Source organism: Meriones unguiculatus, chromosome 12, assembly GCF_030254825.1.
Source record: "Meriones unguiculatus strain TT.TT164.6M chromosome 12, Bangor_MerUng_6.1, whole genome shotgun sequence".
Lineage (NCBI taxonomy): Eukaryota > Metazoa > Chordata > Mammalia > Rodentia > Muridae > Meriones > Meriones unguiculatus.
The window spans coordinates 12301293-12320253 of NC_083360.1; the positions used below are offsets into that span (position 1 = coordinate 12301293).

Here is an 18961-nt window from a genome sequence, read left to right on the forward strand (position 1 = left end):
ACAGAGCTGAAGTCCAGCAAAGACCGAGAAAACCCTAAGTAGGAGGGAGAAGCAGCCTTCTCACCTAGCCTTAGAGACACAGTAACCAAAGCAGATGATCCTCAACTGCACCCAATACACAAGGCACTCTTGGGACACTGTAAACCCAAAGTGAACTGCAAACTAAAGTCCTGCATCAATGCTGAAATCCTGGTAATTGCACTCTGATGTAAAGGGAAATAAATATATATTCTGATGTAAAGGGAAATAAATAAAGGAAAATATATTCTCAGAAAATAAATGCAAATGTCTTCTAAGAAAAAGGTGCAAAATATATACAATATACTCCAAAGTGTTAGCAAAGAATAAGTCCTGGGTAAGATGTAAGAAATGTAGTAAAATTAATCTGAAGATGATAAATTAGGGAAAATAGTCATACCCATTAGTGTCTGCTTAACTACAAGCTCTTCTGAACAATAAGGAGCAAAGGATCTTTATAAAATCCAAGTATTAACCTGTGCCTCCCAACTGCCCAAGAGACTCTTACAAACCCAAAGGAAAAAAAAAACCTATGCCTTTTACACTGCCTGTAGCCTCTACATACACAGCCCATCCTCCCTCATCCTTTCAATTCACTCCACCTCTTGTGCTAATTCAATCTACTTCAGCCACACTGCCCTTGAAGTTCCTTGACCATGCCAAAGAAGTTCCAACTGCCACCAGGACTCCCTCTCTCCCTTCCGACCTCCCCCTAACTTCATCTTCTCCAGGAGGCCTCTCTGATGCTGCAGTTCCCTTCACGATGAAGAGGACTAGGTGCAGGACTCCTCTTTCACACCAGCTGTGGGTGTTTCAATGAAAATGGGCCCCACAGGCTCATGTTTGGATGTATGTTCCCATTTGCTGAAACTGTTTTGGGAAGTATTAAAAGGACAAACCTTGTTGAGGTTTGTCACTGGGGGCAGACTTTAAAGTTTCAAAGATTCCTGCCATTCCTAATGTGCTCTCTGCCTCCTGCTTTCAGATCCAGATGTGAGATCTCAGCTGTTCCTGCCACCACACCTCATCCCCCCTCTCCCATTGTGGACTCTAACACTCTGGAACCTTAAGCCCAATTAAACACTTTCTTTTTCAAGTTGCTTTGGTCATGGTGTTTTCTCATAGGAACAGAAGAGCACCAAAACACCAGAATACCCCCACCCAAAGATGTGCATTGTTTCCATATAAGTGACCATCTCTAGACAACATCATTAGAATTGAAGCAGATGCTGTGTAAACAGCAACACTCCTTTATTACCCTGAAAATCATGGCAAGAAAAAAGTCTGTAGCTGTGATAAAGACACGGTATTTCTAGAACATCTTTGACTTGAACTTGGATGTGTGCATATGTAATCCACATATATGAAGGGTTCTCTGCATAACCATTTGACACTTTGCCTGCTTTTTCCTCACTTCTACCTATACCTACTGACCTATACTCATTTTAAGTACCTGTTGCTTTATTTTCTATCTCCCCACATTATAATCTAAGCTTTATAATCAAAAAAGGGCAGAGACTTTTATCAGTTTTGGTCAGTGCTGTATACTCAGTTTATAAAACTTCTTTAAAACACAGCTAAAAATTCAGAGCGGAAGGACACATCCATAATCATAGTACTCAGGAGGCAAAGGTAGGAACATCATGAGTTCAAGGCCAGCCTGGGCAACAGAGGGTGTTCAAGGCCAATCCAGGCTATATAATAAGACCCCTGTCTCAAAAAGACAAAAAAAAAATTTTTTTTCAAAGCAAAACTATAGGTGTTCCATGACATTTAAATGAGTGGCAATATTAGACAATTACACCAAAAAATGTTCTCAGAACATAAACTTCAAAGTTGGAAATTATTGCAAAAACAAAAACAGGAGACATGGAGAAAAACAAACAAACAAACAAATGAACCAAAAACTCCATCAAGTCTACTATCTGTCCACATAGATGTCTAGAAGAAAACCTCAGTTAATAAAGAGAAAAAAGAAATCACTAGAATAAGTTAACAGGATTAAAGTTGGGTTTTTTGGTTAGTTGGGTTTTTTAGACTAGCTTGGCCTCAAACTGAAGAGAGCTACCTGCCTCTGCTTCCTAAATTCTGGGATTAAAGGTGTGTGCCACTACCACTGGGCAGGATTGAAGTTTTGATAGTTCTTTCATATCAGACCACAAATAGAAAGACCCGCATCTAAAAGTGCTTTTGTGAAAATTCAAGATGTTAAGGATTAAGATTAATGCTTGTAAGTGATGAAATAAAAAGTATCCTTCAAGAGGGCTGGAGAGATGGCCCAGAGGTTAAGAGCACTGGCTGCTCTTCCAGAGGTCCGGAGTTCAATTCCCAGCAACCACATAGTGGCTCCCAACCATGTATCATCTTTCAGTGAGCAGGCATACATGTAGTCAGAGCACTGTATACATAGTAACTAAATAAATCTTAAAAAAAAAAAGTATCCTTCAAAAAAGTATCCTTCAGAAAGCAAGAGCCTATCTATCAGCAATAAAAAGCCCTAAATGCAATGGAACAATGCCTTGAAAGTTCTAGGAGAAATTATTTCATCTTCAGATCCTAAATCCTGAAAAAATCATCAATTTTGTATGTGGGTAGGAAAGAGACAGGGAAGTTTACCTTCTACATCTGCTTTCTGAGTAAGTTACTTTTGGACGTGCTTCAGGGAAAAAAAATTAAGAAAAGGTTCAGAGTCTAAAATCTCCGGTCTAATGTAGGAAAGCAAAGAGACAGTGTCTCTGTAAACAGCCAGGTAGGGGAAGCAAAGCACAGAACAAGCAGGTGCAGGATAAAAGGGACACCAGTAGGGCAGAGGAATGCCAGGATGGGGCAGTACCCTTCACACAAAGAAACCAGGGAAGGGTATGCTAGAGATATATCCTTGACAGTGCAAGAAAACTAGGACGCCTGCAGGGATGGCAGAACCCTGCGACTGCAGCCCTTGGAAGGCCAAGAGGAGGACTGCAAGTTTCAGGCCGGCCTGGAAACACAGGTAGACACTGCCAGACAACACAACACAACACAACACAACAGAATAAGACAAGAAGGCCGACAGTGCTCAGGAAATCACAACAAAAACAAAGAAAATTGGTTGGTACAAGGAATAAAATATAGCCATGGTTTAGGAGGATGAAGTAAAAGAAGTAAACACAGAAGACGACACACGTTAGAACGAGGGTGAAGATGTAAGGAACCGTAAATAAAATTTCTCATTAAACGATCTTTGCTACTCACATAATTCTGATTAGAAATTATCTAATCAGTTCAACTTGGTAGGTTTTTATCTAAGTCAAAAGTAAATATTCTCATATCCACACTCCTGGGTAATACATTACTTACTGGAGAAGTTCATTTGCCTTGAGAATGAAAGAACCCACAGCAGTAATAGCATCTAAGGAAAACAGACAAAGCAGGGTCACCTTTGGGTAAGTTTACCGTATCTAATGTAGTCGATGAGAAAATTCAATCAGTACCTTCGATGCCTGTAGCATCCAGCCCTAGCGGTTCATATTTTTGCTTCCATGAAGCCATTCCTTTCAGTTCACTCAAATGATACAGCAAAGACTCGGACCCACTAGCAAAAGAGCAGAGATAGGCCCCGTTACTACCGACCAGATGACAGTCAACAACAACCTGAACCCTGCTTCATCTCAGAAAAGAAAGCAAACAACATCTTAATAAGCCTTCCACAGGAAAGGGTCATTTCCCTAAATTATTTCTAAGAACTAGAATCATTTGTCCATCGTGACAACTGAGATAAAAACCCAAGACTGCAAAGTTAGATTCGCTACCATGATCAGATTATGTCCCGCGCTGGGCAAGCCCTCTACTACAGGTGGCCTGCACCTCTAGTCCTAATCCTCGCACTTTACCATATAGACATTTGTTCAACAATAGACACTTCTGTGGCCTATTTCACAGTTAAATGAGTGAAAAAGCGCAAATGTCCAAAAAGAATAGCTTGGTTAAAAGATGTTGGAAAACCATTTCAGAAAAAGAACTGTCACTGCTGATTTAACCCTGGCTATGCCAAGTTCCCTAAAATGCCAGGTTTGAAAAGAACATGGAGAAAAGGAAGCAGAAAGATAAGCAATGCGATGTAAGTATGAATGTAATGCCAAAAAAAAAAAAAAAAAAATCTCCATCACTTCCATACCTCTGTAAGTGACTTATAACCAATTTTTGTATACTGGAATATGATGATTCTATAGACTGGCCAAGTTTTTTTAAGCCCTAATTAAAAGAAGAAAATACATTTAGCATGTAACTATGATACTATATGTCATTCCAAAAAGAAACAAAATGCAGAGTGTGTTCACAGCCATTTAAACATATACACTTTAATAGCACCTTCACTGTTAACTGGTTCATCAGCAGAGTCTGAAGTTCAGCACTACAAAAAAAAGAAAGAAAGAATTTTAGTAATTTCTGTACTTAAACTCTGGATGTGCCACTTAAAACCTAAATTTCAAAGTACAAACAGGATTTTGAAGCAAAATAAACATGAAGAAACAGCACCTGTCAAAATGAGGATTATGCTTTATTTACAAAGAGACAGAAATGACACAGAGAATACAGAAATGAATAAAGTATACATTTCCAAACATCAAGAAAGGAATACTAATTATCACCCTGGGTAGTTATCTCCCCAAGATGCCAGGAAGAAAAAGGTAAACTTGGCCACATAAAAGTTCTGGAACTTTTACACACCCAATACACATACATACAAACATACATACATATGTACATACAAACAAATAAACAAAATTATCATTTATATAAAAAGCTCATTGAAAATCCTAAAAACCAGGGTCTTATACCAGAATTTACTTCCATAGAGAAAATAATTACTTTTAAAATACTTACTGTCAAAAAAAGACAGAAAAGGAAGTCAAGCAGAGAGCATGAACTGTGCACTCACCTGGCTTTTCCCCACAGCAGTAAGTGCATGAACTCATCCTGCACTGATGTGGTGGTTGTTTTTTCCTAGACAGAATGAAAAAAATATGTAATACATATTTGTGAATTATAAGCATATTTATTCAAAATTATAGGAATGAAATCTTCTTCCCTTGCTTTAACCTTTCCCCAAATATTCAACTCATCACCAGGCCTCACTGACTGGAGACAGCCAGTCCCCTATTTTACCACCTGCTCTCCCTCCCAATTTCACCTGCTTCACTCACAGCCCTGTCTCGCGCAGCTGTACCGAAGGGAAGAGAGTATGTCATGGTTTGTCCCCCAAGAGTTCCTCAATGTGATGACAGCTAAATGGTGGACTCTTTAAAAAGTAGATGCGGATGGAAGATGAGTGAGTGAGTGGGAAGAAATGAAGGTGATACTCAGGGGAACCTGGCTAGTTCTTCCAAGCGTGATTATTAAAGATACTATCCAACCACACTGCCTGGTTCCCTGTGGTAGTGTGATCCATGTTACACATGCTCCTGCCAAGATGCCACCTGGCACAAACCCTCCATTATGGAAAACAAATGATGCTACACAATCATGAACCTTCAGAATCTAAAACTGTGAGTTAAATAAACATCTTTTCTTGATATATTACTCAGCCTCAGTACTTTGTTATAGCAATAGAAAACTGACTAATACAATTCTTTTTTAACCTAAATACTGAGGTTATATCAAGCCAGCTGAAATAATGAAAGAAATAATGATCTTAGCCTTCTACAAATCAAGCTAATTTTTCTTTTAAGATTTGCTTTACTTTAAATTATGTGTGTGTGTGTTTGTGTGTGTACAAGTGTGTTCATGAGTATCGGTACCCACCGATGCTAAAGCATCAGATCCTTCGGAAGCTAGAATTACAACTGTATGTGAGCCAATCAATGTGAACTTGAGCCCTCTACAAGAATAGCAAATATTCTTAACTACTGAGGCATCTCTCCAGCTTGCCACTTTTTCTTTGAGACAGGGTCTCACTCTGTAGCACACATTAACCTTTAACTCATGGCAAACTCTCTCGCTTGTCTTTCTGCGCATTGGGATTATAGTCTAAACCACCAGTTCTGACCCCATATACCTCATAAGGCAAATACAGAAAATACACTCAGTATCTCCACAGAATCAAGTTCAGTTATTAGTACATTACCTGTACAAACTTAGTGAGACGAGAGTCCATCTGCATTAGTATTTCTTCCCATGCTTCACACATACATGTCAGTGACAAATTTATATACTATTAACAAAAAGAAAAACATAGTTAAAAAAAATCAAAACAACATGCTGTGTTCTTCTTTGGCTGTGTCAGAGAAATCGAGAATTTACTTTCAATTACTCTTCTAACTCAACAAAGCTATAGGAAAAGAGAAGATATAGAGGAGTTTTAATCCAGCAACATGACTTCTCTGGCAAGGAATCACATTTAAAGACCTTCTAGGTCTATGTGATCCGGCTGGAATGCAGACAGGCCCTGGATTACAATATGATCTGGCTGGAATACAGATATGCCTTTAGTACATACCTTTAATCCCAAACAATGAAAGTAAGATTAGTGTACAGAAGGAAGCAGTGTGGTTTGAAAGTGACTTCTAATTGAGGGGCGGATGAAGTGACAAAGAGAAAGATTTGACAGAAGGAGTCAGAGCTAGGATCCACCCAACTCTCAGGAGCACAGCACGGGAAAGAGAAGCTGCTGAGCAGCGCAGGGACAGTAGTGGGGTGGTAGGAGTAGCATGTGTGGCAGTTTTACTGGGACAGTTTTGCAGAGACAGGTTATAGAGAGAGAATGAGTCAGAGAACAAGAAGGAGCCAGAAGATTAAAACATATTGCCAGAGTTAGTTTAAGGAGAAGCACAGTAATTCTGTAAGAAGCTTAGAGAGAAGCAAGATTGAGTCAGTCAACATGGAGATGCGTTTGGGCCAGAACAGCTGAGTTGCACCAGCCAGTGAGAGTTCAGAAAAGAGCTAGCAAGGGTAAGTTTATTCAGCAGCATATCTCAGAGGCTGAAACATTCCAAGCCTAGGTTAGCAGATGGAGGCTGGAAGCTAAAGCCTTCAAGGTTCAGGTTTGCAGAAGATTAGATTGTTCAGAGGCTACAAGCTTCCAGGCCTAGGCCAAGGGACAGGTAGAACAGAAAAAGAAATGCTCTGGGCTCAGCCTAAGCCGTGTATTCCTACAGCTTGGGTAGCTCTCATCTCCTCCCCTTGTCTGAGGAAATAAAAGCAACATTTACAAAAGAGCATGGCTAAGCTTTGGTAATCACTTAACTAAGAAATTACATTATCCAGTGATTCTAACAAATTTACAGTAACACAATTCCAGGTTTGTGTCTGAAAAAATAAGTATCCTGTGCTTTTTAAAGTTTACGCATACTGTCACAATGCTGCTTTGTTCAGATATTCAACTGTCAGACAGGACCCCTAAGAAAATACTAACATCTAGAAATCTTTAATATCAAGCAAAATAAAGACTGTAGTAAATCAAACAAAAGAGCAGTAATTTGTTGTAGATGCTCCATCCAGATACACTGTCTAGCCTGCCCCGTGTCTTACTCTAACAGAACACAGCAGAAACAGCACAACTCAAAAGTCTTCGCACCCCTAGACTCATACTGTGAAGAGAGACTCCTACAGCCATCACCATGTGAATAAGCACGGGCAGACGGGCTGGCTATAGAATGAGGGATGTAGAGCAAAGACAAAGTTATTGTAGTCTAGAGACACACACTGGTTGGCATGACCAGCTTCTTTAAGGTGAGCTACATCAGGCACAGTTCTATAGAGCCTTTTGAAACAGCCTACCCAAATTGCTTACCTACAAAACTATGAACCAATGTAGAAAGGATTTATTATGAACAAAATCTGACTCATATGAAAACTTCTTCCACAATAATTTAGCTATAAAATTTTTATGTCACAGTTTCATTACAAATAGTGTAGAAGATTTACAGGATTCCCCCCTTTTCTTCTGGAGGCAGTTAAGAGGGCTGAACAGGAGATTTCAATTACATCTCTGCTTTTGATTTGATAAATATTGTAAGAATAGCCTATAGCACTCCCACCGCCGGTGCCTTTGTACAACATAAACTTTTGATGGCTTCTTTATGGAAAGGCAGGAGCCTCTAGTAAGAGGCAGACACAAAGCCGGTTATGGACGCATACCTGTAAGAGAGCGGAAATGTGAGTAAACTTTCTGGCCATCCGAGTTACTTCAGGTAAGAAGGAATACAGCAGGTTGGTTTCAAGCTACAAAGTAAAACAATAAAATGAGTCACAGGAGCATTTGCTTCTTTTGAAGACAAATTATTCTCATTCAGCTCAAAAACAAGCCCTTAACTTAGAGAAGAATCTGAATCTAACTACATGGCAGAATTATCAGAATCCTGCCCCGTGAGCGTAACATAGTTTCGAAACCAGCAGACGACTGTAACGGGATTGCCAACTGGGGCACAACACTGAGTCATCCCTCCCTTCTGTGTAGCTACCGATACAGTAACCTACAACATTATGACAATATTTTAAAATGACCATAGATTAATGCAAAAAATTAATATAAGTAAAAAGAATTAAAGGTTACAGATTAACACATGCATATCAGTAGTATGAGTCATATTTCAATGAGGTTGTCATTATCCATTATGTCTGGCCTTGGCACAAATCTGTGATCACAGAATTTGGGAGTTGTGGGCAGAAGAAGGAGGAATCCAAGGTCATCTTTAGCTACACGCAATGAGTTGGAGACAAGCCTACATTACATGAGACCTAACTCAAAAACTACAACAGAAAACAAATCTATCACAAACCTCACAGAAAAAAACAAATAATTTTACTAGATCTCAGATGCAAACTTGTTAATCAACAGTTTCTCAGCATCACAAAGAAGAGCAAATGCAAACAGCCACAGTCTCAGGCGCTCTGATGTTCTGAATAGAATGAAGGAAGGATGCACATCCTTTTTGTCCTACCTCTGAGAGTTCAGACATACTTAGGTTAAAACAGCTCAGAAGAAATACTTGGGATGATTTCCTCACAAAGCAAAGCTATAATGTACATACAGAAGCCCGGGCAATATCCTCGTCTACAGCACAAGCCACAGTTTGGAAAAGATTTTCCCCCATACTGAGTGATCATTTAACTCAAGTGGCAGGGTGCTGGCCGGGAACACACACTGGAAGCAGAAAGCCTGGCATGACTTCCCAATTCTGCAATGTCACTGAGTGAGCTCTACAGTGTGACCGAAGTTTCCCCTACAGATGGAGACAACAGCAGTGCCCATCCATTACACTGCTGTGTTTGCAGCACGACGCGCCTGCCACATACTAAGTGACCAATAACTATAAACTTTCTACGGAGAGAAAAGGTCCCTTTAAAAAAAAAGAAAAACTTCCAGCATAAAGCTAAACTGGTCAAGGAACCAGTTGCTAAAACAGACTATGAAAACAGTTTTAACCATGAAACTAAACTGCAGTGTGCAAGAAATAATATTCACTACACTAGCATTCAATATACAAGATTTAGAAAGTCTAAGCAGACTTTACTATTAGACTCCAGTGATATGAGCAATTGAACCCTGTAAAAGCATGGTCTGCATGTGTAAAGCCCTGACTTCAAATCCTAGCACCAGGGGGAAAACTATAAACCACATACCTGATACTGCAATAGGGTTCTAATACTCACCTGAAAATATGAAACTTCTGATGCTCCACCACTGGAAACCTCTGTGACCACTGATAATGACTTCAAATCACTTGATAAACACAGAGCAAGGCAAGTACCCGCAATCTGCAAAAACAGTTATCGCCATGCCCGACACATTTGCTATTACTGACAGGCTGCATCTGCTTATAACAATGGAAGCAAAAATTCACACAGAACTTTAAAAAGTAGAAATGCACAACCCTGGTTCCTGACATACCTAAGGAGTGGCCCAAGGAGGTACCAACACCCTAATGTCTGAACTCCTCCATGAAGGGACTCACACCAAATACTGGAGACCCAACATATTCCCTAAAAATCTGAGATATTCTCTCTCTTCTTTACAACTCTGAGAGACTTGGAACTGAGCTTAGGGGCTGCTTTTGTGACTGCTCACATGCCAACCACCCACTTTAACTCTTTCCTACTACAGGCTTAAGAACCAGTAAATCACAGTCAAGTGGACCATGCCAATGGTTCTGCAAAAGGAGAGACCTGACTAGTTCCACGAATAGCTCCTGACCGCTGCAAACACAGTAACACTAAATTCTATTTACTAAAATTAACCTGTGAGCATTTCAATGTGAACTCAAGCCAAAACATCACCAACAAAACGAACTCAACTTCCTGTAAGTAAGCAGCTGCCATTTTCTAAGAGTAACAGAAAATTCTGAAGAAGAACTTACCCCTGTTACTCGGGCAATTTTGAACATCCCGTAAGCATAAAGCTCAATAAATCCAGAGCTTCCTCCAAGGACCAGGATGTTCAGCCTAATTGAGAACAATGCAACAAGCTGAGGAGAACCAACAGAAGCTCTGGCTACATTAAACCAAGGCAGGACTGCTAATCTACTCTTTCAGCTACACTACACACAGCTCTGCCTGCAGCAAGCCCACTACTGCTAAAACCTGTTTTTTATTTTTTTCCAAAAGAACAAAAAATTCTGTTTACAATAAAATTACATGGCATCAACTGTACTCATGCACAATCATAAGGAAAATGATCCTTTTCCCAGATAATACACAGTACCATCAGTTCTGTCATGAAGGTAATGAAAAAAAAAACAACAACAACATTAAATAGGCTTTAAAAACTTGGAAAACTTAAATTAAATCTAGAAACTCTAGTACTTCTATCTTCTTAAGATACACTATAATATTACTAAAATTTAGAAAAATCAATGGCCACACAACAGACACTTCCATCTGTGTGCTACTAAGGAATTTCAATGTCAACAGTGAAGTAACATGATGAAGAATCAACTGTTCAAAAAGTTCTGAAAACTGCCTCAGATGTGAAAACATCACCTTCAAGAAATCAAATAAGGTATCTGTAAGATTTACCTGACATCTCCCAAGAGCTTGATAATTTCATCAGAATTTTCTTCACTAAAATAAAAACATAAATTGGGTCATCCTTCAATATTATCTTTCAAATAATAAAAGACCACCTTGTTTGAAAATAAGAAAGGTATTCTTACCTAAATATTTTCGAGGTGTTGCTATAACTAGGAGAAAATAGAGATAAAATATACTCTTGAGAAATGCATGGGAACTTGGTACCTTGTTAAAAGCAAAAGAGAAATTGACAAGGTTCATTCCAAAGACATAAAACTGATACATACTTTTTCGGCAATGTGGGCAGCTTAGGCAAGAGAAGATTGGATTCATCCTCAGCATTATAAAATGATGTTAAGACACTGAAAGGGAGAGGGAGCCAAGCGTTACACAACAGCAGTGATTCTATTCCTCTTTCCATTACAAATGCAAGTAAAGGATTCCTAGTTTTTTAACTTTAGCACATAGATACAAGCAAAAAATATTTCACCCTTGTAAAACAAACATTGTCAACAACCCCATATGAGAACATAAAGGGGAATTTGGTTTTTGGTTTGTTTTGCTTTCAAAACAAACTGACAAACTGGCCTAGTCACTTTACATATTGAGAAATATTAATGTTTTTGTCAGCATATGAAACATATTAATATGTACTCAATATTGAGATAGACTAAGAACTTATGATTTCTGAATTCTCATCTAAAAACCACAGTAAACAAAGTACTAAGAGTAATTTAAAGCAACTGAGATTATTGTATTATTTAATGACTGGTTCTACGGCTTAGGTAGAATTGGGGATGTGGTAGCCTATTGGGTATATGAAACTACACCATTGATTCGGAAATACTCTTTTTTTTTTAATTCTTTTGGATTTATTTATGTGTATCTATGTTCTGCCTGCATGAATATATGCACAAAACATGTGTGCATGATGCCTGAGGAGGCCAGAAGAATTGGGATTGGGAGTTGTGGAGGCTATGGGAACCAAACTCAGATCTTCTGCAAGAGAGACAAGCGTTCTTAACTGCCGAGCCATTGCTCCAGCTTCCAGAAACAGTATTCACAACTGGGATTATAGGTGTGTGCTACAATGTATGCATCGGGAATATCATTTTTGCCTTCTGTTTCTCAACTCTACCTCCAAATACAGTTGGTAATAAATGCTTGAGAAAGTGAAAAAGTAGTGACCAGAAATCATGTTTTCCACCCTGGAACACACATGCTGCCTGAGAGACCCTAGAACACCCTGGAACATGTTTAAGCCTTTAGAAATGTGCTGCTTAAGTAGCAGGGACCTGGGCTGGGACCCAAATCACATGACTTACTGTGTTTCTCTCGCCTTCTAGGAATAACTATATGCAATCCTTGGTTATTTGAAGATGGGTTAATTAATTTGGTTTAATTATAATGAACTTCAAACCTTGGGCTAAATCTTTGTCACCTGTTTCTTTTAGGTGCCATTTAAGAAAGCTGTCGATTACTATTCATGATTTGTATCTTCATTTGATAGTAATTTTTTGAAAATCAGGAAGAAAACACTATTGGGAAAAAAGAAAGTCACGTTTTCAAAAACTCCTGTCTCCAATATGAGCCAGTATCACTGGGGCTTTGCACCTTCCTCACTGCAACCCAGGCATTCCTTTTCTACACAGAAGAGGGAAAACCTCTTCCAGGAAATAAGGGAAGGAGCCAGCCCAAGGACACAGTGGGAGCCTGTCAGGCTGTCTGCTCCACTGAGCGTTATTTATGCACCAAGAATATCCATTAACACGGGACAAAGCTCCTCACAAAACAGCACACACACAAATAATAATAATAATAAAAAAATATTCCATCTTGACAATCTAAACTAAAAACTTCAGCATGTACACACTCAGCACCAACACTCATCCCATTCAATAGAAAGATAATTTCAGGGGCAATGCCTGTATATGTCTATAATCTCCAGCTCTTGGAAGGCTGAGAGGCAGGAAGACCTCCAGTCTGAGTGTGGCCTAGCCACACAGCAAGGATGTGTCTGAGAAAAGACATGAAAACAAGCTCTGAAACTTTCCAAGTTTCCCGGCCCGTGGTACTCTACCTGCTTTCCACAGTCACTTCCATCCAATGCATACAAGAGACTGGAGCCTCCACAGAAAAAGAGTGTAAGCTTTCAGGCTTTTCCACATCACACAAAATAATTTTCTTGGTATCAGCGAGAGCAAAGGCCAAAACTACAACAAAGTAAGAAAACAAAACAGACAAGCAAAAAGAATAAATCAGCGTAACATTTCAGAAAATTAAACAGGCATCTCACTTATTGTTCAGTTTTACTACTTCAAACATATTCTAAATACCTAAAAATTCTTCTTTGAGGGCCAGCAAATGAGCCCAGCAGGTGCAAAAGCTTATCACTAGGTCTCAACAACATGAGTTTAGTCCGTTCTGATTCAAGATATGTGCTATGGCACAGGCACCGTACGTATATCGTAAGTAAATGTAATTAAACAATTTTATTTCAGCTTAGAAACTTGTTTGGGGGATTATAATTACGTAATTTCCCCTTCTCTCTTCCCCATCCAAGCCATCCCATATATCTGACCTGCTCTCTTCAAAATTCATGGCCTCTTTTTATTAACTGTTGTTACATACATACAAAATCCTAATACAGAAATACAACCTGCTCAGTCTGTATAATGTTACTTGTACATGTTTCAAGGCTGACCCTTTGGTGTTGGATAACCAACAGAGTGCTCTTCCCTGGGGAAGACCAATTCTCCTCTCTCGCATTCTTAGTTGCCTGTAGTTCCTTGTGTGGCTTTGAGGCCTCCTAGGCTTTCCCCTGACCACATTAACATGTCTACTGTGGTTGTCTTCGGCTCCTGTTTAAAGCAGCCATATTGGTGAAACTTTTATGGGTGTGTCTATTCCTCTAAGTAATTTTGGGGGTTAGACTTAGGGTTTCTCTGTGTAGCCTTGGCTGTCCTGCACTCACTTTGTAGACCAGACTGGCCTCAAACTCACAGAGATCTGCCTGCCTCTGCCTCCTGAGTTCAGGGATGAAAGGCAGGCACCACCACCACCTAGCTTAAGTAATATTTTAAAAACTAAAAAAGATCTTTGCATATACTTATGTCTATTATTTAAGCTTATTGTCAAGTGTTCACACATGACCTGTTTATACTACCTTTCCACGTATTCTATTTATTAACTTACACAAAAAAAGTCTCTACACTGGGACCTTCCTTCAACAAGAAAATATCTAACAGTTCCTGGGAGATTATACTTTTATTAACCAAGAAACATTGGTGAAACATACACACACGTACAAGACAGAAAGTGGCTCCATTTGCTGTTTTCTTGAAGTCTTCTCTTTATTTTATCTCATGCTAAGAAGCAAAATGACTGAATGCTACGAATCTTTGTCCTCTGAATGCGGCTGATTTATCTAGTGTACTTCCTCTACGTAAGTCATTACCTTCCTACATACACAATGGCAGACCCTCAAAACAGAGCAGTGAGTTTCAGCTCACGCCCCTCCAAGCAACTTTGCCTGGGGAAGGGCTAGACTGGACTGCTTTTTTTTTTTTTCTTTTATGGCTTTTTGTTCCTTTTGTTTTCTGTACTAGAAACTGAACCTATGGTCTTCTATACATTCTACTACTGAGCTATATCCCTCAGACTCACTCAGAGTCAGTAATCCTCCTGCCTCAGTATTCCAAATACAAGACACCTGAAATGATTGCTTTCTAACAAAAACATGAAACATTCAGTTTATATGAGATACCCTCCCCCCGCACCCTGCCCCAAGACAGAAAGGTTTCTTTGTGGAGCCTTGGCTGTCCTAGACTCACTTTTTAGACCAGGCTGGACTTTAGACAGGTTAGCAATAAAGTGCCTAGCATGTGGGAGGTCTTGAGTTTAACCCTATGGGGGGAGGTGCAAATTCCTCTACATTTATTATTTTGAGTGCTCATGGGTACAAATGTGTGCCATGGCACATGTGTGACAGTCAAAAAATAATTTATAGGAGTCATTTCTCCTCTTTCACCATGTGCGCGCTGGAGCTCAAACTCAGGTTTTCAGGCTTGGCAGCAAGTACTATAACGTACACAGAGCCACCCCACTCATCCACATTCCCCTGGTACTACAGGCTCTAGTCAATGTCTAAGAAAAAGAAGTGGAGAATGACTGTGAATGACTGTGGGATTTTAAAAGCATTCCTGAAAATTCTGTTTAGGAAGGAATCTAAGGAATTAATCACATAAAGTTCTCTCACACGCTCGGCATGCTCACATACTGCTTAGGAAAACCGAAGCTGGCAATGAGATAAGCATCAGGACCAAAAGATGTAAATTCCAATATACAAACACAGTGGGTTAGTATCTGGTCATTTAACATGGCAAGCCTATTCATACTGAGCCTGAACCAAACCTGTCAAAAGAGTATGTATCAAACGAATTCAGATGGAAGTCCACAAACAGACATCTATGTACATATTTTATCGGGAAGTGTTGTCAAAGTTGTTCACCAAAACACAGCTATCTCTCGGGGATTATGTTTTCAAAGAAGTTTTAAGTACTTATTTATATTTATCTAAAACAAAAAATTAAGCAGGAGGAAATACACATTTAACAAAGGCAATTTAACTTTTTTTCTAAAGTATCTTCAGGCTCGTTCAGCCTTTTGACACAGTGATACAATGCTGTCAACAACGAAGTACACACTGGAGAACTGTGCAATCATATACAAATAAACAACAACAAAAACCTCTAGCAATGAACAAACAAACAAAAACCCTAATGTTCTGAGCATGTTAACAATTTTGACTTGGCCACATTGTTATCCACGAGTTGACAAAACCCACACACACCCATGGACGATGAATGATGAGAGCCACGACAGGAGGAAAGAGCTGTGGGAACGGACAGTCACAGGGGATGGTCTCTCGGGTGTGGCAAACCTGCTTGCATACAGAATCCTTATGAACCCCACATTAGCGCTAAATGAATCTGGGGAAGAAAAAGGCCCTGATGGCACTGAATGGGGAGTGGTGAACCACCACAAGAGAGCAGAAAGAACAAATGCCAAGTGTTCTTCAAATGTGTTAGATTTTGATTCTATCTGCCACGTAGCCAGAGTTCATTAAAGGGTTATCTTTGCCAACAACAGACTTTCATGAAAAATATTTTAAATATTCTGAAAAGAAAAAAAATCTCAAACTAGTATTTATAATTCTAATACTGGGCCAGGTATGACAACCTGTCTTTAATCCCAGCGTTTGGGAGGCAGAAGCTGGCGGATCTCTGGAAGTTCTACTCCAGCCTGGTCTACACAGTGAGACCCAGGCCAGTCAGTGCTCTACAGTAAGACTTGTATAACAGAAGTAAAACCACAATTTTAAAATATACTAAAAAAAAGTATTCTTTTTAAAAACAGGGTTTCTTTTTAGAATATACATTATGAAAATGAAAAATGTTTATAGCATTGTCATACGTTTGCCATCTGGTCTCCAGGCCAAACAGGTCACTTCTTTTCCTGTATTTTCATTTGGTGGAAAACTCCAAACTCGATGAAAACTTGCAAGTCGATGAAGTAAAACCTAAGACAAAAAGATATAATAGCAGAAAGCTGCAAACTCATTTTCAGAAATAAAATGAACCTAGATCAACAGGACAAAATTTTTAATTACTACTTTCAGTATTTAGCTATCCAAAGACCAGAAGAGAACAACAGTATCCAAATGAATGTAAGATATTTTCAAAGAAATCAGTGAACTCAGAAGGCCCAACTTAGCCCTGCACCATAAACATTTTGTTATCTTTTTTTTTAAAGTATGTGTATATTTGTACCGCACTGGGCAGTCAGTGCCCAAGGAGGCCAGGAGAGGGCATCAGATCTCCGTGGAAGTGGAGTTACAGACAGCTGCCAGCAGCAATGTGGGTGCCAGGAACCAAACCCAGGTCATCTATAAGAACAGCAAGTGCTCTTGATTGCTGAGCCTTGTCTCAGCTTCTTTCCTATCTTTTAAATTTACTTTTTAGAAAAAAAAAAAGCCTGTCCTAGACAACAACAAGAAAAGTAACATGAACGGCGCCGAAAGCTGGCTGTGACATAGTAAAATAACAACAATAATACGGACTGCAATCTTAGCCCATGCTGGCAGCTCTGTCACTTTCTAGCCAGGGGTTCTAAACCATCAAACATCCTCCGTACCAACTGCACGGGCACACGGTCCCAACTGGACTTGACAATTCAGTCTCCTAATCTGAAAGCCAACTTTGGGCAGTCTGAGGGTCTACTCGGATGTTGCGTCCCTGGCCAAATCAATTCATGGCGACTTGGGTGTGCAGAACTTTGAGGGAATTTGTTCTTCTAGCAATACAGGAAATGGAACAGAAACCATGCTTGGCAGATACGGTCCTTTACATTTTCACTTTAAGTTATCAGGCACGCTGAGATGTTAGGGGCAGGGTAGACAGCTGATCCGCCACGTCTGCCGAAAGGGAAACTGAGGCTCGCGGGTCCCAACACAGGCAAACCCTCACCCGCTCACTTACCTCGCCGGTGGTGTTGGCCAAAGCAATGAGGTCCCGCTTGGGTGACCAGACCAAGAAAACAATCTCCTGTGGCAGCTGCTTCTCTCCCACCACTCGAAAGGACGGGAAACAGGTCGGAAAGCGCAGCATGGGGGCAGGCCTGCAACGACGCTCAGGTGAACACCGCCGGAGCACCCGACTACCAGCTCTGGCGCAGAGCCCTGCACGCAGCGGTACCTGCCGGAGTCGCGAACTCGGCCTACTACCTGGCCAGCGGCTCTCCCCGCCCTCTCCCTCCGCCTCCGAGCACGCTTCCGGCGCCGACGTCCCCGCGAAAGGAAGTGAGAGGCTTCGGGGGCGGGGCGAGCGGGGAGGGGCTTCGGGGCGGGGCGGGGCGAGCGGCGCAAAGGGCGTGGTTAGGGTGTCGCTTAAGCGGAAAGCGCTCCGGGTCCCGACTGTCCCCTACTCCGGTTACCTCGGTGCCCAGCAAGCACAGAGCAATCATTCCAGTGTACGTGCGGATCTGTGGGAACCCTTCCGTTTGCTCAGAAATTTGCTGCTGTGGAGACAATCCCTTGATTGTCCCAACCCAGACACTGGAACCTCCTTTGGCACTCTCTTGGTAGTTTTCAGCCCTGGCTGCACAGTAGCACAAAAAACAACAGCAAAACCCCTCCCTATCAGAAGCATTTTAACAAATTAAAAGAAAATTAACACTAGGTGGAAAAGACCATTTAAAAACAAAACACTGAATAATTTCGATTTACAGACAAGTATTAAAGTGCTCACACCCTCCCTGACAAGGGACCAGCAGTTTGATTTCTCACTCTATTTAAACGATCCCTTAACAACTTGTAGCAAACCCACCACAGGGAGGAGGAACCAGGATTTATCTATTCTATAGCATCCAAGCATTGATTATGTGAGAAAATGCAGCCATACACTACCCAGGCAACCCCGATAGTCAATACGCCATTCCGGGGGGGCGTTTTAAGTATAAAGCCCACACGGCACGACGGGAGAGCACCCTTCGTAGCACCCTTCTTGACGCAGAGGGCGTCACGATTGTACTACTTTATTTTTACTGTCTCACCCACTACTTCACTTGCTGTTCCTGGAAGAAATCCAGAGACTAAGTCACGTGATTCCAGTTTGAAGAAGTTCTAGCAAGCGGACTAGACTCACAGTATTTGCATGTATAGGAAACACGCGCTTAGCGATATGATTCCTGTTACATAGGAAACGTAAGCGGCGCACTGCGCGGCAAGTGATACATGACAACTATTAGCAAGACACATTTAGCTACCCTAAAGAAGTCCCAGATTTGGTAAGGAAAATGTTAGTATGAGGTTGCTCAAAATAATGAAAATAATGAAATCACATGTCCAACCATAGGCGGGGTTTTTTTAGACATGGTAAATCCATCCTGAAGAATTCCA

The 18961-nt window shown here is 40.5% G+C and overlaps 1 protein-coding gene across 1 annotated transcript in view; it reads right to left on the minus strand.

Annotated features, from left to right (window-relative positions):
* Positions 1-17850, minus strand: part of Anapc4 (anaphase promoting complex subunit 4) — a 30084-nt gene extending 12234 nt beyond the window's left edge. Inside the window, exons 1-15 of the mRNA XM_021653780.2 lie at positions 17544-17850; positions 16480-16585; positions 13085-13217; positions 11292-11366; positions 11148-11174; positions 11011-11055; positions 10353-10437; positions 9649-9753; positions 8134-8217; positions 6122-6208; positions 4937-5001; positions 4366-4408; positions 4172-4248; positions 3489-3589; positions 3355-3406 (exon numbers count right to left, since the gene is read on the minus strand). Of these exons, the coding sequence (XP_021509455.1) occupies positions 3355-3406; positions 3489-3589; positions 4172-4248; positions 4366-4408; positions 4937-5001; positions 6122-6208; positions 8134-8217; positions 9649-9753; positions 10353-10437; positions 11011-11055; positions 11148-11174; positions 11292-11366; positions 13085-13217; positions 16480-16585; positions 17544-17672 (1214 nt within the window). The 5' untranslated portion in view covers positions 17673-17850. The remainder of the gene's footprint in view (positions 1-3354; positions 3407-3488; positions 3590-4171; positions 4249-4365; positions 4409-4936; positions 5002-6121; positions 6209-8133; positions 8218-9648; positions 9754-10352; positions 10438-11010; positions 11056-11147; positions 11175-11291; positions 11367-13084; positions 13218-16479; positions 16586-17543) is intronic.
* Positions 17851-18961: the final 1111 nt, after the last annotated feature.